The 22,180-nt window shown below is 35.2% G+C and overlaps 3 protein-coding genes across 11 annotated transcripts in view; 2 read left to right on the forward strand and 1 right to left on the reverse strand.

Moving 5' to 3' along the window:
• Window positions 1-11,261, reverse strand: part of LOC149800630 (casein kinase I-like) — a 123,926-nt gene extending 112,665 nt beyond the window's left edge. For 3 of the 8 annotated variants that reach the window (XM_089954636.1, XM_089954632.1, XM_089954634.1), the window contains exons 1-2: window positions 10,629-11,252; window positions 1,863-1,903 (exon numbers count right to left, since the gene is read on the reverse strand). In XM_089954636.1, the coding sequence (XP_089810762.1) occupies window positions 1,863-1,903; window positions 10,629-10,806 (219 nt within the window). In that variant the 5' untranslated portion in view covers window positions 10,807-11,252. Of the gene's footprint in view, window positions 1-1,862; window positions 1,904-10,628 lie in introns of all 8 variants that reach the window. The other 5 variants (XM_089954635.1, XM_089954631.1, XM_089954633.1 and 2 more) reach the window with 4 other exon arrangements.
• A 284-nt stretch (window positions 11,262-11,545) lies between these two features.
• The window catches only part of LOC149800631 (centrosomal protein of 120 kDa-like), a 90,842-nt gene continuing 80,207 nt past the window's right edge, over window positions 11,546-22,180 (forward strand). For both annotated transcript variants that reach the window (XR_016420538.1, XM_089954627.1), the window contains exons 1-3: window positions 11,546-11,687; window positions 16,103-16,371; window positions 17,288-17,420. Coding sequence is in view for 1 of the 2 variants with exons in the window: in XM_089954627.1 (XP_089810753.1) it covers window positions 11,642-11,687; window positions 16,103-16,371; window positions 17,288-17,420 (448 nt within the window). In the remaining variant the exon portion in view is untranslated. The remainder of the gene's footprint in view (window positions 11,688-16,102; window positions 16,372-17,287; window positions 17,421-22,180) is intronic.
• Window positions 20,068-22,165, forward strand: LOC149800632 (uncharacterized). Its single transcript, XM_089954638.1, has 3 exons — window positions 20,068-20,278; window positions 21,302-21,523; window positions 21,982-22,165. Exons 1-3 carry the CDS (start codon window positions 20,112-20,114, stop codon window positions 22,142-22,144), a joined length of 552 nt encoding a protein of 183 aa, XP_089810764.1. The 5' UTR covers window positions 20,068-20,111; the 3' UTR covers window positions 22,145-22,165.

The raw sequence follows: 22,180 nt of genomic DNA on the forward strand, positions 1-22,180 counted from the left end.
ACTTTTCTCCAAATTTTTTTCTCCATGTGTGAATGAATATACGAAATTTCGGGAGCCATGCAACGACCGCGTTATATCCGAATTCGCGTTATGGCGGGGCGCGTTATAGCGGGGTTCCACTGTATCACATATTTCTAATAAAAATGATAGTCCTTGTTTTCATCTATATCCAATTGTCACTAAACAATTCACTACAATTGTCGCAAGTATCACACGTCTAAAGCTGTTTACATGCTTAGGACATGTACTTCAATTGGTCCAGATTATGGTCACCTGGAGATGGTATCATCTTGCCGAGGCACCCTGGGGATGTGGTTATTGACAGGGAAATCAAAACCTGTGACAAACATCTTTGTAAGATACCCCATCTTCAATTAACTTGATGGCTATATCTCTATGGTTTCAAAAGATTGGAACATTTGCGTTTTATGCCACTGTTGGAACCAACTAAGCATAATTTTTTTCCTACAAAAATGAAACTTTCATGGCACAATAAACATTTTCCAGTCACTTTGGAAAATGCAATAAAACTATCAGTTTCCATTGCTTTTATTTAAGTTTGGCACTGACTTCCTATGATGAAAGGTTCTTTCTTTTTATTCAAGATTGTAGTTGGCTTTCTTTGCAACATCAAATAACTGTATAACACTGATTGAGACTGATTTTTTAAATTCATTTTGCTTAGTATTTATACAGAACGATCAGTGCTTCCAACATTTTCTTTGAAGCTTTATTTTAAAAACAAAATGAATTAGCCATCATTTGGTTGATTGTAGCAAGTCCCAGTAGCATATATGTAGATCAATAAGTAGATAGTTGTTTGTTACATTTCTGGTGGCGGAGTGATACTGCCTTAAACACACGAGTCAGAATTTTTTTTTAAAAAGGACAATAGATGATGAATACACAGGTGTTCTGTTCTGACAGGGATTACAATAGAAAACGAGTGTTCTAAAGGATTTAATTGTATGAGTGAAAATGAATTTTACTTCCCATCCACATACAGAGGTTAGTCAAAATAAAATGATTAATTATGAGCAAGAGGCTGATAATTCACTATTTTGTCCAAAAGATCCATTATGAGATAGTGCCTCACCTGGTTGATCTCTGCTACCAGAAATGTTTTAAAAAAATATGCCGAAATCCCACAGCATACAGTAATCAGGCCAGATGTTAGAATAAGCCAATTATGATACAACACTGCGCTGTTAAGATGGTTTGTCAATATGAACAAAGAATTTGTTTATCTAATAAAAGATAAATTCCAGTTCATTTTATATCAAGTTTGTGTCTTCCTTTCATGATGTCTCTGAATTTCTTCACTCCAAACCCAAGGTTGTAAATACAAGTTTAAAAGGTCAATGTGTCAGGAAAAAATCACCAGATGGTATCTTTTATCACCAGTAAGGAATATAAATCACAATTTGTGACATTGGCAAAGCCCAGCATGATCCCTGAATAAACTGTTTACACGTTATTTTTCGTACTTTTAAGAACAAATTTATTTTTTTAGTACAAGAAAAATACATGTAATAAAATTGCAGGAGCCACGCCATGGTTATCTTATATTAAAATTCATACAAAATCTCTTCCCCAAAAATGTAACAAACCTTTTACACGTTACTATTCATACTTTGAAGAAATAAAATAAAGTATGAGAAAAGTACATGTATATGAAATTTTGGGAGCCATGCCACAACCATGTTATCTCTGATTTCATCTTAAAAAGGAGCGTGCTATATATAGCAGGGTCACACTGTTTTGTTCAAAACCCCACTGTTTTGTTCAAAACCCCACTTTCAAAAGGTGAAACTGTTCACAGAGGTCTTATGTATACAAAGACCAGTGTAACATGTACTTACCAATTTTATGGCAACATGTTCATTGTTGTATAAGTTCTTTCCTGAAAAGAGATGAATGTGAAATTATTGCTAAAATCAATCATTAGCTATTACTCAATCATACAATTAAAACAGCAAGAATCTATTCTTCAAAGGACAATCTATTTTTACATGAATAAAATAATTTCCCTAGGAAAGCAAATATATGATGATGTTTTATTCTTAAGAATTATTGAATTTCAAATAGAAATCAAAATCTGTATAATACGTTCAATGAGTCTGGCCATATTGGATGTAAGATCACAGTGCCACTCACAAATTAAAATGTCTGTCCCTAACTGACATGAGTTCAGTGGATGCTCCAGAGAAATCAAGGCAGTACACATTATCAATACTGTTATAGAATATTTACAAGAATTTTTATCAAAAACTGTAAATTTGATTTGGAGAAGGTGATGTTTACATTGCATGAAGCTGTTCTGGGGTATAGATGTATAAATTTTAGAAAAAGTCAACCTGGTACCCAATCACAGGGAAATTATATTGATTGTGAACCTGAACTGCTTTTATTTTTAAGTTCATACATGCCAATCCTCTCAGAGGTATAAGCATAATTATAACTAATACATGTGGTAAGTATAATTATAACTAATACATGTGGTAAGCATAATTATAACTAATACATGTGGTAAGTATAATTATAACTAATACAGTTACTGAAAATTCTAGTCACAAATCTACTAAATCCATGTGGATTACTATGAGATTACAGACACAAAACAAAATGATAAATTATTTGTACACAACATTCACTTTAATTAGTCTACATCATATGTTTAACTTTTGCTCAGATGTCTTATAGTTAAGTCCACAAATTCTGAATGCTGTATTATATTACTGTATTCTTTCAAAATCTGTAAAGTGCTACTGATTTGTCCTTTTCGAGATGCAACATGTTCTTCAATATAACTAAATCTCTCCTTTAACATTTTTCAAACATAAATGTTCTCGAGTCACATCGATAAAGCCCATTTCACTTGAAAATATTTGGCGCCACGTTTTTCCAACGGTCTGCTATATAAGTGTGTATCAAACAATAATTAATCTGTGGCAAAAGGTTTCAAATTCAAGGCATGACATGTACAGTTAACACATTAACCACTGGTTACGAATTTACATGGCAGGAGGTAGTAGCCTACTGCTGAGCTCTGTAGTGTCAAGGTCATGTACAATACACTAAAGTGGGTGGTATTATAGAAAGGTAGACAGATGTAGCTATACAATGATACCAAATAATCTGAAAGTTCTAGTTGCACAACAAAATACAGAGGGAAAAACCTAATTTTATGGACCCGATTTTTTCCCACCCAAAATTCGCCTGTGGTCAGAATCTGATTTTGTGTCCAGAGTTAAGACTTTTTGGTCTCAGATCTAAGGCAGACAGATATTGTCACGTGTTTAGGCTCAAAAAAACAGTAACAAAGAAAGAGTGATAACAACAAGCTTTTTAAAATTTAACAAATAATTTATTTTCCTGGAAAAATTCTGTAAAAATAAAACAAGGAGAAGAACTTATGGTTTCAAGAATCAAATCCAAAAATAATCTATGAATAATCCAGGAATTATTTTGCAAAAGTCAGAGTAACAAATGTTCTAATTTCATGTTCAAATCCTGATGGGTGATGATGTATGCTGTAGTCAGTATTGTGCTTATCTACAGTTCCTTGTAGAAATACAACTAATTGCACTCCGGTGTTGGAAATCCAAATTAAATTTGTAAGCAACGACTATCCAAAATTTCTGTGTGCACACTCCTCAAAATATTTTCAGAGAAAAAAGAATTAATCCTTTTGAAATCCAACTGATCTGAAGACCAAGAGATGTACATGTGGTCATTTATAAAAGTACATCAAATAAACAACTTTAGCTTTCGTTCCTGTGCTCATTTTTTAATGTAGCGGAAATGTATTCATAAAGGCATCAGTAGCTAGGCCTAGTTTTTATATCAATTACGTTGACAAACAAACTCTTGCCCATTCACATGCATTATGTTTTGATAGCTGATTGACCAGTAACCCTTTTCTGAGTAAGGTAGCAACTATCAATTTCCTGCATGCTATCCTTTGATGATAAAACATACAAACTTGAGTTTTAAGATCAGAATTGGTGAGCTGGATATATATTAACTGCCTCTTATACACTATTTGGTCATAAAATTAGTTTGAAACTCTAAGTGAACCAGAAGGCCTAATGGGAAATAATGGCAGACTTCACTAAGTCTGGGATGTACCAGTTTATTAGATTGTCTGTTTTCTTAAATCATCGTGCAAATATATTCAGAAAAAATATACAAATCATTGAAAGCAAAGCTTAGGTACTATTTTATTAAAGATTTAACTTTAACATGCAAATTATGTAGGTCAGAAACGTATGGGACAATGCCATGTTGTGGAATTCGCAAGATGCACTTTAAGGTCTAAGCTGTTTTCTGAGTTGACACGTATTTGTGAAAATACGTTTTTAAATTCGCAAATCAGATACTATTTATTTGCATAAAATTATTAAAAGTATGAATACAAATAAATAAACTATAAATTTGCGATCCTATCAATGGACTGACGTAATGAAGCTATATTATAGTGAGTGATTACATTACGAAAACCTCTCCATCTAAAAATAGATGCACTCACATCTGTCTTGATTCTGTAGGAAAGAAGGGACGGCAACTTTTGATGGTGGGACTCTTATTTTTACCAAAATGGGATTCCTGGATTCCTAGTTTTAAAATCCTATCAAGACATCTGAATGATTGTATACAGAATTAACTGAAGACAATCACAAAGATGACTTATGGCTTTACTCATGGATCAGTAATAAGCAACATTTCCGATAATGTTTATTTTGGCATAACACCTCAAGAACCTGGTGAAATTGTTAAATTTCAGAAGCTATGTCACAATCATATTATATTAAAATTCATATGCCAACTCTTCCCCCAAATGATAATAAACGTTTTACACACTATTTGATATGAAACAAGATGGCCTCTATCGCTTAACTGGCTTGAAGCAGCTGTTCCATTTTTAGTGCCATTTTCAAGATATTTGTGCTTGTTGCCTGTCTCCATCTACGTTATTGTGTTCATTATGTAATGGCTGTTCAATTTGTATGTGTTTCTTCATCTCCTTGTTTTGGAAATGAGAACAATTAGACTTTTTCTCAGCTGTCTTGCTCCACAGTTATTTAACAAACTGCCATCATGTGATACTCGCCAGTCAACCCGTTTATGCTATGATGGACCCTCATTAATTGCTTTAAATGGCCACTCCTTGGCTGTCCACACTACACTGTGCTCTAGATTAAATGAATTCGGACCACATTCATCATTACTTAAATGTAAACAGAAGCGAAAAAAAAAAAAACATTGTTTCAAAGCTAGCCGGCGCAGAACAGAAAGAATTCCAGTTATCTCCCTTATTTCAGCTCAACAATTTTAAAAAAATTTGACCGTCAATTTAGTCAACCTAATTGAAATCCCTATTGATTCGTCAACCTTTGTGTCAACTATCCAAGAGATACCTCTTCGTATTGCATTATTCAATGCCCAGTCAGTAGGACCACAGGAAATGCACACAGAAATAGATAATTTTATCAACGACCAGAATATTCCTGACAGAAACATGGCGAAAAATATCAGGAGATGAGCCCAAGTGTGCGGATCTAACACCCACAGGCTACTACATCAAGTCGTTCCCCACGTAATTCTCATGGAGGTGGAATTGCTGTCATCATAAAGAACTCCATGATCAAACGTCTTAACCACACCACAACATTCAATTTCAACCACACATCGTTTGAACTAATCCAAACCACACTCACACTTGAGCAAAGGTCAGTCCATTTTTTCTGGCTATACTGCCCTCCTCCTAGTACAAAAAACAAGCTGGCTGAATCTCTCTTTTTGGAGCAGTTTCCGAATCTCCTGGACTAAGGAAATTCGATAGGTGGCAACCTGATTATTCTTGGAGATTTCAACTTTTACTTTGACTGTCCCGGAAACCCAAATACATAAAAACTCATAAATTACATTAATGTTTTCAACCTGAAACAGCCAGTTAACCAACCCACCCATAAACGTGGTCACATTTTAGACTGGATTCTTCATAGACCTGATGATAACATTCTATGGTCCTTCCTGGTATCCATGACCTTGCATCAGATCACCTCTGCATTACATGCCATCTTGACGTATAAGTCCCTAACCCTCCACCTTTATCTGCTACTAAGCGAAACCTCCATATGATAAATAGAACCAAACTAATGCATGACACCCAAGCAAACCTAACAACTTGCTTACCTCCTACCGCAGAACAACTCGATAACTGCCTGCGTTCATTGCTCGACAAACATGCCCCAGCTACCAAGTGCAGAGATCAATTCAAAAGTGTTCTCCATGGTATAGCAGTATTAGGGACCAGCTTCACACTGCTAAAAGAGACTGCCATAAAGCTGAAAGGCTTTGGCTTTCCACCAGACTCACTATTCATAAGCAAATCTATGAAGCCCAGGGCTGAGCAAATTTTTTTTTAACCACTAGTCCAGGACAAGTGGTTTCAGAAATTTCACTAGTCCCACCTTTCTCTTCACTAGTCCCACCTTACTTTTCACTGGTCCCAAAATGGTAATCACTTGCCGAGATTTGATGAGACGTATGTACTTAATCCATAGAAAAAACAAACAAAATAATATACAACATAATTATTTCGTAAAAGAATTCAATTTTTAAAAAAACATTGCTTGTTATACATTTAGTTTCTTCAGGTTCATGTATGTTTTAGCTCATCGATTTGAAAATATGTCCATGTATATGTCCGTCACCTTTAGAGTCATATATTCCTTGAGAAAATAAATTAGCAAAGTCATTTTATTAGGGCATAACCGATTAGCATTTTTCTACTGATTTCCGATTCCGGATTTTGGGCATGAAATTTTTCCGATTCCGGATACAATTCAATTAATCGGAAATGCTAAATTAAAAGGTTTTTCAAATTAACTTTTTATACCGTGTTACACACGTTTTGCATATCACACCGATGTCACAAGGGGAAGGATATGGCAGGACTATAGCAAAATGCAACGAAGTTCAAAGCCTAATCATTTATGTCGACCAGCTGCCAGTTCCGACCCATTCTTTGTTCAACAATTAGTTGATCTTGCCGCCAGGCTTTAATTTTCCCGCCTTAATCATTTATATCGGCAAGCGGCCAGTTCCATCCTGTACTTTATTCAACAATTAGTTGATCTTGCCGCTATGCTTTAATGTCGCGGTCAAATAAAAATAAAACAGGCTTTTGTTTGGTCCTATAAAGTTGGCCTCTTGCGGCGACTTAAATAAAAGCAATGAAATCTGAATCGGTCGTTCCTGCCTTGTCCGACTCCGATTAATCAGAAGTTCATATTATCCGGTGGAATCCGATTTCCGGATCAAAAGTCGGTTATGCCCTACATTTTATCCACAGAGTAACTATCAGCTTGCTTGACAACTACTTTTAAAGTGATCATAAGATGAAATTTCTCTTTTAAATACAAACTGAAACAGCTCATTAATTAGCGTAATTGTTTTGCTTCAAACACAATATCGCACGTGGAAGTTAATCATCTGTATAATCAATTATAAATTAAAGACTCATTACTGTCATTTAATCAGTTCATAAAGGAAACCAACACTGATGTCGGTAAAGTGCCTTTCATTAATTTAATTACACTGACTCGCTGGATTAAAATCATAGTGAGCCACAGGTTATGATCTAGACTGAGTGAACTCATTGCAACAAAACCGCTTACAACACTGCTAATTGATCATACTGGCTATCTTTTGTTTGACGTGTTTTGATTTGCCGATAATTTGGTCGCTTAGCCCAATACATGTATGCAGTAAAGCGGTAACAGGATGTAAATGTATACACGAAGGAGTAGAATCAAGTATTCAGTACACCCAAAGGGCAAGATTGGTCAAATAAAGGTACATATAGTGATTAAAGCACGAAAATAAGGACTAGCCCGACTTTTTTAGAAAGCATTTGTCCCAGACTAGCGACTTCAAAAATGACTAGTCCGGGACGTCAGGCAATGGGATTTGCTCAGCCCTGAAGCCGCAAAGAAGAATGTCACAAATATAGTCCATGCAGTGAAATCAGCGCACTACACTAAGATCATAGAAAGTTCCAGCTGCAAAGAGCTCTTCTAGATTACTAAGAAGCAAATGTCAAGGAACAAATCTACAACACTTCTAACTACCTTCTCTCCAGTCAATCTTCTGGACATGTTTGCAAATTTCTTCCATGACAAAGTACAAACCATTTGAGATGAGCTTGACACCACAATTTCAACTGACTCGTCATCACCATACCACTGAGATACAGAATTTGAGCGGCAACCATTAGCAGCATTTAAATCTGTCTCTATGGATTTCGTTCGTACAATCCTGATGAAGAGTGCACCAAAGTCATGTGAACTTGATCCAATTCCAACATCACTGCTGCTTGAGTGCTTAGATACAGTACTGCCTTCACTAACTGATGTTATTAATACCTCACTCTCATCGGGGGAATTCCCATCAATTTTCAAAACTGCCATTGTAAAGCCTCTGCTGAAGAAACCAACACTAGACTAAAACGATTTAAAGAACTATCACCCATTTTCTAATCTCCCATTCATATAAAAAATCTAAGAAAATGTTGTTCTATCCCAGCTTGTATCTCATCTGAATTCAAAGTCTTTTTAGCAATGTACAATCTGCATATCACCCTTCCCACAGTACTGAAAGTACTCTTCTAACAGTAGTAAATGACACTCTCTCTGCGTTGGATAGTGGAAAGATTACAGTCCTCACCCTCCTTGATTTGTCTGCAGCGTTTGACACAATTGACCATGATATATTACTTCACCGTAAAAACATAAAAACATGCTGTAAATATTTAAGGTAGTGAACATTATTAGGTCTTTGTTCTTGCAGTCGAAATAACAGTTTTAAGAGCAATCTTGAATGGGATAACTGTGTCTTTGTGTCTAAGTTCAATGGGCAATTCACTCCACGTTGCTGGGTTATGGTTTGCAAAAGAACACTGTCCATACGACTTTATTTTCATAGTGGGAATAATGAGTATACGATTGTCAGAAGAGGAGCATAAGTATATTGCTGGTGTGTACACTGGGGGGGGGGGCCGGATAGGTATGTTGGACTAGAGTTCGACAGTGAAACGTAGCACAGAGAACAAATTTTGTATTTGATTCTGGATTGAATGGATAGGCAGTGTAGTGTACAGCGCAGCAGAGAGGTGTGCTCTGATCGTGGTACTCTAAGTTTAATCAGAGCAGCCGTGTTTTGAACTTTCTGAAGTTTCTAAAGTATCCATTTAACATTAGTTTTAAGCAATACTTTATTTTCTGGTTGAAAAATCTGTTATATGTTTACCAAAAGCATGTCGTACATGCATACAAATTATTATACACGTATTCATTCTGACTTTATTCATACAGGAAAGTATATGTTTGGATGGAGATACACACAGTAATTAATTGTAACAAACTGGCGCATTAAGATTAGCCTTGCATTTTGGTAAAATGCTTAATATACTTAAGCTTAATTTTTTTTTTAATTTTTGGATAAAAAGATTTCCAAATTATTTTGAAACAAGCCCCTCTAAATGTACATAAAGTGGATCAAGGATCTTTGCTCTTTATTGACAACACAATGGAGCATTAATGTCAAAATCTGACCATATTAAACCCTTCTTTCCAACGGAATCATACACCAAGAACATGTACGGCTCCATGCATAGCATAAATGCCTCTATTTTTAGAAAGAGGGATTTTCTTAATATTCCTGCTCCCTTATTAGCTTCACTACAACAAGCCACTGATTTTATAAAGAAAATAATGCAAACGCTGCAGCTAAAATCTTCATTTAAACATTTAAATTAGAAAGTGCTGTTTGTCGATTATATTCTTAAAACACAAATGACAATTTACATAATTGATGTTTAAGTATCACAACAGAAGCTGGTACGTTGTCATCATATTGGAAGGCATATTTTCCTTTGTCCGATAACTCAACCCCACAAATCTGTGTTTATACTGAAGGATGACGTTGTGGGTCTGATGTCACCTGTTCATTAATATGTGCAATTTCGCTGCATGCAAATCATTCCAAAACAAACCTGCATGCACTTTAAACACATATCAGTAATTAATAATAGCCATATCAAGCGCAAAATTCAAAATGCCCATATGACAGATGGTTGTGCTATTTCAGGCAGATTTACACATCAACAAACATATGATTTTCTCAGGAAATATAATCTACATGTCACCAAAAGAACCCTTCTGCCGATGGTTGATGCAAAGCCACGAGAAATACCAGTCAGTGTATAACATGTACACCGATGTGTGCAGCCAAATATGGATGCAGATAATTGCAGCTTTTACTGAATAGGTCATATCAGCCCCTCACCCGAAAATCAATATCATCACGTGTGAAGGGCTGATTTATTGGCCTAATCTTGCTATATTCGCCTAGTAGCACGACCCCTGCAGGTGGTATGATCCAGAAAAAGTAAAACAGAAAGTAATGCTTCTGTGATTACACAATGCATGAAAACAGCTTTGGCAAAAAAAAACTATCATAAAGGACGAAGAAAGTTCTGATGTCCCTTAACCTGTGGCTCACAATTTTGTATATTCAAGCCTTAAGAACCTTGTTAATTTTATACTGCTGTACATTCTTACCTAATCGGAGTTCTCCAAAATTTCCACAGCCAATCTTTTTCCCCACCCTGAAGTTTGGGCCCACCATCAACACGCCAGAACTACTGGACCCGCTTTGTCTGTTGGAACTATGCATGCTGCGCGCGCTGGATTTTCTTCTGTTGTGGTCGTCACTTCTTTCGTATTCACGCTTCTGCATGCTATCCTGTAGCTTCTTTTAGGGAATGGCCGAAAACTATCGCTAGGAAAAAAGTTTTAAAGAATAACAGATCCACACATGGGAAGTGGTCTGATCTTCTTTCATGGCAAATAAGCCTTTCCTAGACTCTGCTAGGAAAGTATTTACGTGCATTTAAAGAAAATCATTAGGTTCAATTGAATCCTTTGTTATCCGATTTTAAAGAACAGTTACTTGATCCCATATTTACATCCTGAGGATTACAAAATTTACATATATACCCTTCTTAATCTACATGAAATTGTTTCTTCGTCTGGAACTACTTTCAGCCAGACATGAATAAATTCCTACACCTGTTAAAGGTTTATAATATTTTTTCCAGATATTCCATTTTGATTGAAAAGGATATATAGCAGGTCGTTTTTACGATATCGTCTTTATAAATGAAACATCTTTCAATTAGTGGCACATACTTGAAGAGCTATTTCTTCGGCGTAATTTTACCGACCGGAAAAGTAATCAGGAACCACCTTGTTGCGCAGGTCGGGAATCCCCGTTACCAAGCGTAATGGTTTATTTACGATAAACAATAATAAAACTGTAGTTTTAAAGGTAGTTTTAATTAATATCACTGTTTCATAAATTTGCATCAGAAGAAATTATATTTCTGTGAGAAATGTTCCGCTCACAATAGAAAGAGAGAACCTGTGCGGCGACTGGTTCCACTCTAGTAATATGACGTCATATCCTGTGTCAACATACGATACATGATGAAGATGGCGGCTGTATTCAAACGTCCAACTTTTCAACTTATTTCGTGACACTTGTAAAGTTTGGTCTTCTTTGCCTTGTTAAAATGGTGGAGAAAGATAGGTTCTTGGTTGTTATTTCAGTATTAGAAGGTATTAATTTTAGATTCATTTACTTTATTGGTACTGAAGGCTTTGATAGAAGATTGGAACAGGTCTGTTCTCGTATTTGGTGCCAGCGGCAGACAGTCGATCATACACATATTAAATGAGTTGGCAAAGGCAACTTTGATAAGTTTGTTTTGATCAAATCTGTTGAATTATCATGAAATAAATATACACAATTCAGCCTAATTTGCATGCGAATATCGTATAAAGTTTTAATGGTTTCTGGGGTGGGGGTAGTACTAATATTAGTACCCTTACTCTAGTCCTACCTGTAAGACCCGACGCTGATATTTATGTTGTGGGCGTCAGGGTCTTACAGCCTAACTAATGGCGCTGTGTAGTGTGTTTTGATGTCGACTAACATCGTTACGAAAGTAAAATTTTCAGGAATATTTCACACAAATGACAACTAAAATAATGACGCTTTTCTACAAAGTAAAGTTATAATGTTTTAATCAGACTTTACTTACTATGATGCCTTTTCTCTAATAAATTCAAATTCTTACAAAAGAAATGGACCTGTTTTAAAGTTTCTTTGGCCTACTTTTTAGTTGGCTGGAAAGCGATGAAAGCCGAGAATGCCGAAATCGGATAAAGTTGAAACATTATTTTTAACGAAACGAATAAAAAATATATTATGCCTATTAGAACTGTAAGCAACGGTTCGTTTCGTTCAAGAAACATCCCAAACATCAACCTACTTGAACTTACTTCGGCATACCTCAACTACTGTCTTATTGCAACAAATTCAAATGTATGTCAACGGAAAGTGAAAATGCATCCATTTGCTAGTGTCATATTTTCATTCCACCAGGATAAAGACAGCACAGAAAGTATATTAATTACACATAAATTAGTGGAAAAATGTCGATATAGGCTGCCAAATGTGTGAGGTGTTCCTGAAACTTTGATTACTCATTCCAATGTCAATGACATCAGAACATACTATACAAGGCCGTTATTTGGATAGTAAGACATAGCACCTCAACAAAATCAAAATGTGCTATGTCTTACATGTAGGACTGCCGTTACTCGTACCTCGTGGACAGGGTACTAGCATGAGCATATACGTGTTAATGGAGCAAGCCGGGTGTGATTCACACCCGGCGCTCTTTTAGCCTAATAATAACACTTTAAACATATTCCTTGCATATAATCCAATAAATTGAGTAGTCCTCTTATTTAATACTGGAAGTATCGAAAATCATCGTAGAAATAGTTGTAAAATCTGGTTTACCTTTTTTAGCCGATATTTTCGTTTAGATCGTCTGCCATATTATTTCAAAATAATGATTACTTCCGTTCTCAGCCTTGTTTGTTTGTGTGCCATATAAGGACATTGACACCTTATTTGGAAATGTAAACAAATCGTAGTAAAAATTTGGTGCCGTTTGGGTCAGAAATTCTGCGCATTAAAAGTAAATACGGTTTATTGGCAACTTTGAAATTCACCAAGAAGCGATTATTCGCACTTGATTGATAATAATATAGTGTAGAATATCCGAAATATGGTCTTGCAAGCCTTACGTAGAAAAGGGGTCACAGTGAGAGTCTCACGTTATCTGTCATGGCGGACAACATAAGGTTAGAGTAACCATGCCAATTTATTTTATCGTGTAAGGGCTTAATAAATTCAAAATAAGCCAAACTTCTTTCACAACATGATTATACATATGTAGTTGATTTCTACACTTTGTTTTTCTGACTTTAATGATGATATTTTTTGCTCCATTACATGATATGGGATCAGTTTGTAGCCTTAACCACAACAAAATCAAGTTGAGGCTATGACATCGTAGCTAGGGTGGGGGATGGTATAGGGTATATGTAGTCCTACATGTAATATCTTGACGCTGATAGTTATGTTTTGGGTGTCAGGGTCTTACATGCTAACTAACAGCACTGTTTAGTGTATTTTGATTTCGACCAACATCGTAACGAAAGTCAAATTTTCAAGAATATCTCACACAATTGGCACCTAAAATAATGGCGCTTTTCTACAGTCATAATGTTTTCAAGTTTTGTTGGCCTATATTTCAGTTGACTAGAAAGCGATGTTAGCCAAGAATGCTGAAATCAGGTTAAGTTGTAATATTATTCTTTAACAAAACGAATACGAATATATTATGCCTATTGGAACTGTAAAGCAATGTTTCGTTTTGTTCAAGAAACATATCTGCCATATGAACCTACTTGAACATACTTTGGCATACCTCAACTACCATCGCATTGCAGCAAATTCAAATGTATGTCAGCTGAACATGAAAATGCGTCCATTTGCTAGTGTCATGTTTTCATTCCACCACGATAAAGACAGCACAGCAAATATATTAATTACACATAAATTTTTGTGGAAGAGTATCAATATATGCTGCGAGAATGTTCCTGAAACTTTTACTACTCGTGCTATACAAGGCTGTTATTTGGATACTAAGACATAGCACTAAAACAAAACCAACATGTGCTATGTCTTAGGACTAAGGGTATATGAAGAACTCGCCATAGGAGGACTCAACCCATCATATCTGGAGAAGTCACCCTAGAGTGGTTGGAGAAATCAACCCAAATGGTTGGATAAGTCACCTGAAAACTTGTCACCTACAAAACCTATTTAATATTAATCTTTGAAATAAATAAGTTATTTACAAGATAAAATTGTGTACCTTAGAACAATACTGTTAGCAGCAAAGCTGTTGCCACATGGTGGTTGCTGCATTATTTGATCGCATTTTGAATTGTTCAATTACCTAATTGAGATTATAGTTCGTCGTGATTAACATTTGCACTAAAATTCAAGTATACCCCCCACAAACGTCGTTTTCCATTGCAAGTGTTTACTTAAGCCTTGTATATGTCAGACTATTATTACTAATCGTGCGGAATCGCTGTTTGCTGTTGTTGATGCTGTTTAGTACTGTCATGATTGTCAGGCGTTATAGCAGACTCGTTTGTCTAAAAGTAACAAACATGAGATGATACAGATTATTTTGTAGTTTCCTAATTTCCCTCATATGTTTTGTCTCCATCCATCAAAAGCAGACCGTTCATTGTAGCTGTTTATTTAACTATCTATTTTCAATGGAATTTAATCTTTGGCTCATATTTTAGAAATATCTAAATTATATCAGCGAGTACCCTTTTTAATAGTTATCAACCTGGGTTAGAATAACTGAAATACATCTTGATTATCTGATGGCTTCACTCTGTCCGTTCTTAATTATATGCTTCACCTGTATCCTAATTCTATTTTATTATGTTTGTCATTCTAATGTAATGATACAAATGTCATCATAGCAAAGTGTATATTCCTTTTTGATCATTCAGTAAATTTGGTTAAGTTCAAAGTTATATGCAGTGATGTCAAAATCATTGTCAAATTTGCTGAGATTCATTTCTTCAGACATCTATTAAAACAACAGGAACACTTGTTTAAAAATTTATATTGTTGGTATCAAGGGTTCATTTACGGAAGTGTTTAGAAGTGATTGAGTTGCATACAACAAAGCACACGTCATCATTGTTTGTAACTCATATAAACATTTTGTTCTTAACCCATAATTTTTTATTTTTTAAATTTGAAAATACTTGTTTATGTAAATAGTATTGGGAAAGTTTTCATACCAATATGACATGGGAAAAAATAATAGATTTTGAAAGTGAATGGAACACTATTGTAAAAGAAAAAAAAATATGCCTTGTGTACAAATTAATTTTTAAAAATTACACATTGGTGTAAGAGAAGTAAGCAAATGAGGGAAGAGAAATACAAACTTGAGGTGAAGAGGGTGTTAGGTTTTCATATGATAGAGCAACTTCTTTTGCTGACCATACTGTGTGTGCCATACAAGATCTGCACAGTCCAGGAATATGACAGGTTATGCGGGTGGGGGTGCCTTGAGAAATGTGTGGTCCCCAGTTACAATCAAAAATAAAAATATATTTCAACAAAATGAATAATTTAAAATGTTAGCAATGTACTTATTTGTAGTTTTTATTCTCTATGTTTCATTTTAGCTGAAGTTTTTTAACACTTGTATTCAGTGGATTTTTATCAGTTTATATGAGAGTTTTCATATCCAGGTACAGTGTACATTGAAATGACTCCTAGTTCAGTTGAGGTGAAAACTTGGTCATTGTCACATTTTGTTGTTGCAGTACTTTCTTTGTGCTATATTCTTAAGTGATCTGTATGTACTTTTTAAGGACTATGCTTTAAACATTGTAACATGCTAATGGGCATTAAATGAGTATAATTAATTGAATATGACTTGAAAATCATGGTGCATATACTGGTAAAGAGGTATAATCAGTGTCAGCCTTGTAAGGAAGACAACATACAGTACTCTAGTTATTATTTACACCATGAAAACCGTCTATACAGTGTCCTTAATCTGCTTTAGGAAGGCGATTTCCAAAACGTCCCAAGCATCAGCTGATTGCAGAAGCTAGATTTGATGGTGAATTGCTATCAACAGATCCTGTTAGTCATGTAGAATCTCCAGATTTTACTCAGGAGTTGGCCTGGGAACTTGATAAAAAGTCACTCCAGCAGCATCGTCTTAACCGAACGTCAATAAAAATTAACTGCTATGCAGTGGACACAACAAATTCATCCAGGGAAGTCATTGGTTATGTGGTACTAGATCTGCGTTCAGCACATAATAAACAGGTGAGCAGTAGTTTGTCTTACTTTTGAAGAGAAGTTAGTATTTGCTGGTGTTTCAGAATTAAGTAAAATCTGTAGCATGGTTTTTTTTAAAATCTTGTCCAAGATGTAACACTTATTTTATGAAAACACTTATGTAATATTTATGATTCCCAGTATGCACATGTGACTAACTCTGAAAATTTATCTTGCCTTTAATATTGAGCTTGCTCATAAATATAGGAACATAATATCACAATGTAAGTATAAAAAAGATATGGTAATTTAAAATATGGTATGTTTATTTCCCTTTTATTTGTTATATTTACCTAAACAAAACCCAGCTTGGAAATGAGAACAGCTTTGTAGTGATCTCTATTTCCATGCATGCACGATTTGAATGCATAATTTTTTTTAATCATGCAGTTATTTGCACAGTAAGTATGATTCAGTCTCCTGTAACTACCGCATAAGCTGTAGATGGTAAACAACACTCAATGATGCATGATGAATTGGAACATCAGTCATGCTTTTAGAAAAATCCACCCATCTGTCAATTAGAGAACAGATCCATTTATTTCCTAACACACCAGTAACAGCAATCATTCAACTTGTCAGTTACCAAACTTTGTGAATGGCTTCCATATGGGGTAAGAAAGATCCCTATTCATTTGGGGGTCAGTGTCACTTACTGAAAAATAAAAATGGTTTCTGTACAAATGTCTCACTTATTTACATAGAGGACTATTAAGCATGAGGTGGATGTATAATGTTCTGTTCACAGTACTGTTGTTGTTGTAGGGTTTAATGCCATTTTTCAGCACACAATAGGCTATACATGGCGGCCAGTATTAATGGTATAGGAAGAGTACTTTTGTAATTTGGATTAATTATATTTATGAGCTACAATACAACAACTATTTCTAACTAATATCTACAGATTTCCAAGTGGTATCCCCTACTCCACAGTAAATACCAGAAGTCCAAGCCTGAGATCAGACTAGCAATCTATCTCGATGAGGACAAGGGCCATGAGCAGAGTAGCTTCAAGGCCAGAGAGGCACCACCAAGGGGTGAGTAACATCTTGAGATTTGTCCTTGATATATTGAATTATTAGTTATTTCATATTTAACAGACTGTCCACACATGAAAGACTAGTTAGTGCTGAGGCATTATGAGTGAGGTAGTTTGCCCAGATACCCAGCATGGCAGCTGATTTGGGCTGGGATAGCAAGTTTTTGAACTTGCAACTCACTAAGTTTATGTTTACCACTGCATCAGTTCAACTCGGTTATTCTTGATAAAAAGTACATTATTTTTGGTTTGTTTTCAGATAGCATATAATAATTTATTAGCTCCCCATAACCATTCATGACTGAAGTGCTTTCGAATTATGCATGTGGTGACAATCAACCCTTCCTATGTGGCTACCTTTCTTAGTAAAAGAAAAATCATTAATAGGTCTATCAAAAATGCCAGTTAGAATTTGACCAAATCTGACAGGAAGCAGCTCTGTATAAAGTGTGTTCAGTTTTGTACAGATGCTGCCGATCTACTGTCCAGTTGGATGCCATTACAAAAAATGAGATAACTTATTTTTAATTTGCTGAAGAGACTTTGACCAATGTTAGTGATCTCCCATTGAATTTTTGATAGCATTGAAGTAAATATGTCATAGCATTGCACAATATTTCAAAATTATACAACATCATAAAAGTGAAGAATTCAATGAATAATAAAACAAGGTTGTTTTTTTCTCAATATTTGTATCATGTTTTCATTACAGTCTTTCAGTTGTCAATATTATCTTTTATTTCTTCACTACCCCATATTTCTTTACTGCCACATTAGGTGAAAGTCCCAGAGATTTTTCTGGTCCTGTTTTGGGACTGAAATGCAGGCCCATTTCCAATCAGAATCTTTAAAATGTCCAGCAAGGGATATAAGTAACCTAAAATAATACCAGGTCCATGCAGGACTAATATTTGGGTGCAGTGACTTCTCTTCCTAGCCATATTAAGGGTGAGGTTAAAAAAAATAGAAGTGCTCATAAAAAGTTCAAAATAATAATGTTCAGACTAGTTTCTTTAATGCTTTTTTTGTCTATGCTCATGTCAGATGCTTCTGATGAAATACTGTTAGAACTTAATAGTATTAAAACTTTCCTTATTTTGCTTCACCACAGTTGTTGTACAGAATAGTGGCAACCCTGAAATTAGGTTACAGTCAACAATCAATATCACTTTCCAAAGTAGTAGTTTTTCATACATTTATTGACTGAAATATTGGATAAAATAATTCATTTTATTATTATTTGACCAGGATACCTGTGTTACACAAATAAAATTTTTACTGAATTTTAAAGGATCATGTGTGAGCCATGATTGCATAGTGATTAGCATGTCAAACTTGTGGTCGAATGGTTGTGGGTTCAAATCATACTTATCAGACCAGTCTGGGTTAACTAACCTAGTGTGTCCTTGGGCAAGGCACTTTACTTCCATTGCCCTGGCACTGTATAACCTACTTGTGTCATTGTGCCGTAATGCACCAAACCAAACCAGGGATTTTTCAGTCATATTGCTACAATGTCTGCAGTGTAACAGTTTATAGTGATGCCTAGCACTGGGACAGCATGATGTCCCACCCAGTCACATTATCCTTACAGCAGGCCGACCAGTCCTAACACTAACCTCTTAATGCTGAGCGCCAAGCGAGGCAGCTGTTAGTACCATTTTTGTAAGTCTTTGGTATGACTTGGCTGGGGATTGAACCCACGACCTCCCACATCCGAGGCAGATGCTCTAACCACTAGGCCACCAGAGCGGTTGGAACAGTTTGTCTGAAGTTTACAGACCATTCTGACATGAAGGGCTTTTAACTTTCAAAATATTCTACTGCCAGGAGTTTCTTACTGTTAATTACTTGTTCAAAATAATTTGATTTTACCTTCTCAATGTCTTAGCATTTGAATTTTTCTCCAGGTTTTATCTTTCCGCTAAATCAAGATAAAAGGTAATTGCATAAATAATGTATTGTTGATGTCAAGTGTATGCAGGTTTGAAACGAGTTTCCGGTGGCCGGAGAAGATTATTTTAATTTTGTCTTACAAGGCAGCTTGAGTAACATACATTGTTTTACTTTAATAACTAACCCTTGGATTTGTCTTGATGAATTGGTTTTAAAGGGGACATAATTCACCACGAATAGTTAACTTCTCCAGTTTTAATAATTGTTATGGAAAAGATCAAGACCCATGTTTTCAGAGGCTTCAGGTTGAAAAAAAATTCATTCTTGACATTGCATAATTTCGCATTTAAGTTGCATTTAATAATAATTAAAGTTCATAACCTTGTCTTTTCACATCAAAGAGAAAGAAATAGTTGTCACCCCCTGGATGGTGCTAACAATATCAGCTTCTCATTATGTTTATTTATGCTTAATCTACTGTAGGATACCACATGGTCTGATGGTGCATAGTGGTCTGGGTATTACAGCAAAAATATGGATGATTCTTAATGACTAAAAATGTATTCTTAAAGGAGACTAGAAATGAAAATTTTCCTTTTATGCACGTAATTCTTTTCAAATTCTAATTCGAAAATAATGTTTATAAAAAAAATATCGTGAGCGGATTTTGATTATATTGCGAAGAAGATACCACGATTCCGTAAATTGCCGAATATTTCCGAGTTTTGATGAGCCGACAGATCACGTGGTCCCGTGACGTCATACTAGCCAGTCCTCGTATACAAACAAAAACATGGCCAGCGAGACAGACATCAAGCCGTACCAATTTGAACCACTGAGGGATGACTCTGCTATTGTTAGCATTGATGATGACGATGAGAATTCTATGCAGTCTCAATCTTCAAGTGATGATCAAGATAACACTTACAGAATTGGAGGAAGAACAACACACACCAATTGGTTTGTATCTACCATCATCATATTGTACATGTAACAGCCTACTTATTGTCTATCGTCTAATAATGATAATACCGTTATGCTACCATGTAATAATTTTAATTAGGGCAAGATCCACGAAGAACAATATCATATTTAGACATTCAAAAAAATTCTTTGTATGTATGTTTGTAACAGTATCTTGCGATTCAATGAATTAAATTGAACTTCCACACAATATTCAACAGTAAATCTGCCATCAAATCACAAATACAGCCACTGATGATGTTATTCGGGATCTCTCAAATTGAAAGACAATGCATAAGCTCAACTGTACCATCAACAATTTCCACCACCCCTCTCTTTATTAAAAACCAGACCAATTATACAATATAGAAATATATCCTGACCCTGGCATCACTGCATCATAAACACATTTCCTTGTCAGGGACAGACATGTACATTGGTTTAATATGGGTCATTAATAACACTATAACCATTTGCTTAGGCAATGTGTACATATGCATATGTCCTTGGCTAACACACAACAACCTTCCGGATTGTTTGTATCCCTCCCCAAATTCTGTAAACTTAATAAACGCAAAGACATATTATTCCTTGATTGTACACTTTATACATGTGTAATGAAATAACGGTTTAAATCAAAAAAATTGTGGACAATATCTATGATCAGATATGTGCTGCCTAATGTATAATATACATTATATCAGTATATTGACTTATAAGTATGCTAGTGTTATTATTGCCAGCATCTTAGTCCTGTTTACAATATGTAGTATGCATGTATGTGCTTATGTGCATCTGCATTCATAGGTAATGCATGTATGTGATTGAGTGCATCTGTACATGCATATGTAGTGTGACCAGATTTTACTTTTAAAAATATGTTTATATTTGTTGACCTACTGTAAGTATGTCAGAGAGACAAAGAGAGAGAAAGAATAGATAAGGAGCTTGATGTTCAGTTCTAGGGTAAATTATATTGTTGTACAAATCTCATGCATGGAAGTTTGACTCATTTTGCAGGTGTGATTGTGAGCATTGCAAGGCCATGCCCTCTGAAGACGAGTGTTTGTGTTGTACTGAAGTGTCTATCATTAGTGCCAAGATGGATGAAGCGGGCATTGCATGCATCACAGAGCATGATGCATTCCAAGCTACATGCTTGAACAGATACTGTGTGGAACTTGGAATCATTACAATAGTTCATCAAGATGGTCCTTTGGATGACAATGAACCCATGAATGAGTAAGTCCTTGTCCTTTTAGGCCATTTGTATCTACACTGGTGTTTAATTTGAAGCTTCTAGATATCAATCATGGTATTATAATTAGAGCTATAGAGAATGATCTCTTTCATAGGAACACTGTATTTATTCTAGGATCAAGAATGCACAAGTACTCACTCTCCACTGTTCATTTCTGAAGATAAAGGTAGGATACAAATAAGAAAGGACCAGGAGAAGACTGCTATAGGAAAATAGTAAATGGCAAAAAAACAATAATATACAATCTATTTTAAAATATAGTGTTGGAAAATCTAACAAAAAAGTACACAAATTCAACGGTAAAGCTCTTTTTATTAATCACTATTGACAGAAATAAATTCTTGTTCATACTTAATGTAGGAAGTTTTATTGAAGATTATGACTGATGAAAATAATGTTTTGAATGATAACAACGTAACACCTTTTTCTTCTTTCTCAGGACATACAGATATGTAGCCTATCGCCAATTTGTGAGTTGGATCTGGCATCACCTTGGAAAGGGAAATAGAAGAACACTTCCATCATGTGTGGTCTGCAAGATTCGTGACACATATCCTAATCCTTTGTCAAATTATGTTGGATTCAAGTACATGACTATTTAATAAATAAAACTGTAAATCAGACATTAGGCTTTGTGT

This window comes from Sinohyriopsis cumingii, chromosome 4 (assembly GCF_028554795.1).
Source record: "Sinohyriopsis cumingii isolate HCF-2022 chromosome 4, ASM2855479v2, whole genome shotgun sequence".
NCBI lineage: Eukaryota > Metazoa > Mollusca > Bivalvia > Unionida > Unionidae > Sinohyriopsis > Sinohyriopsis cumingii.

Bases quoted from the DNA above. Each gene is read 5' to 3' on its own strand.
- LOC149800632 (XM_089954638.1), top strand. From the start codon at position 20,112: ATGGCCAGCGAGACAGACATCAAGCCGTACCAATTTGAACCACTGAGG. The intron at 20,279-21,301 runs GTTTGTATCTAC...CTCATTTTGCAG, and splicing joins AGAACAACACACACCAATTG to GTGTGATTGTGAGCATTGCA. The intron at 21,524-21,981 runs GTAAGTCCTTGT...CTTCTTTCTCAG, and splicing joins GACAATGAACCCATGAATGA to GACATACAGATATGTAGCCT.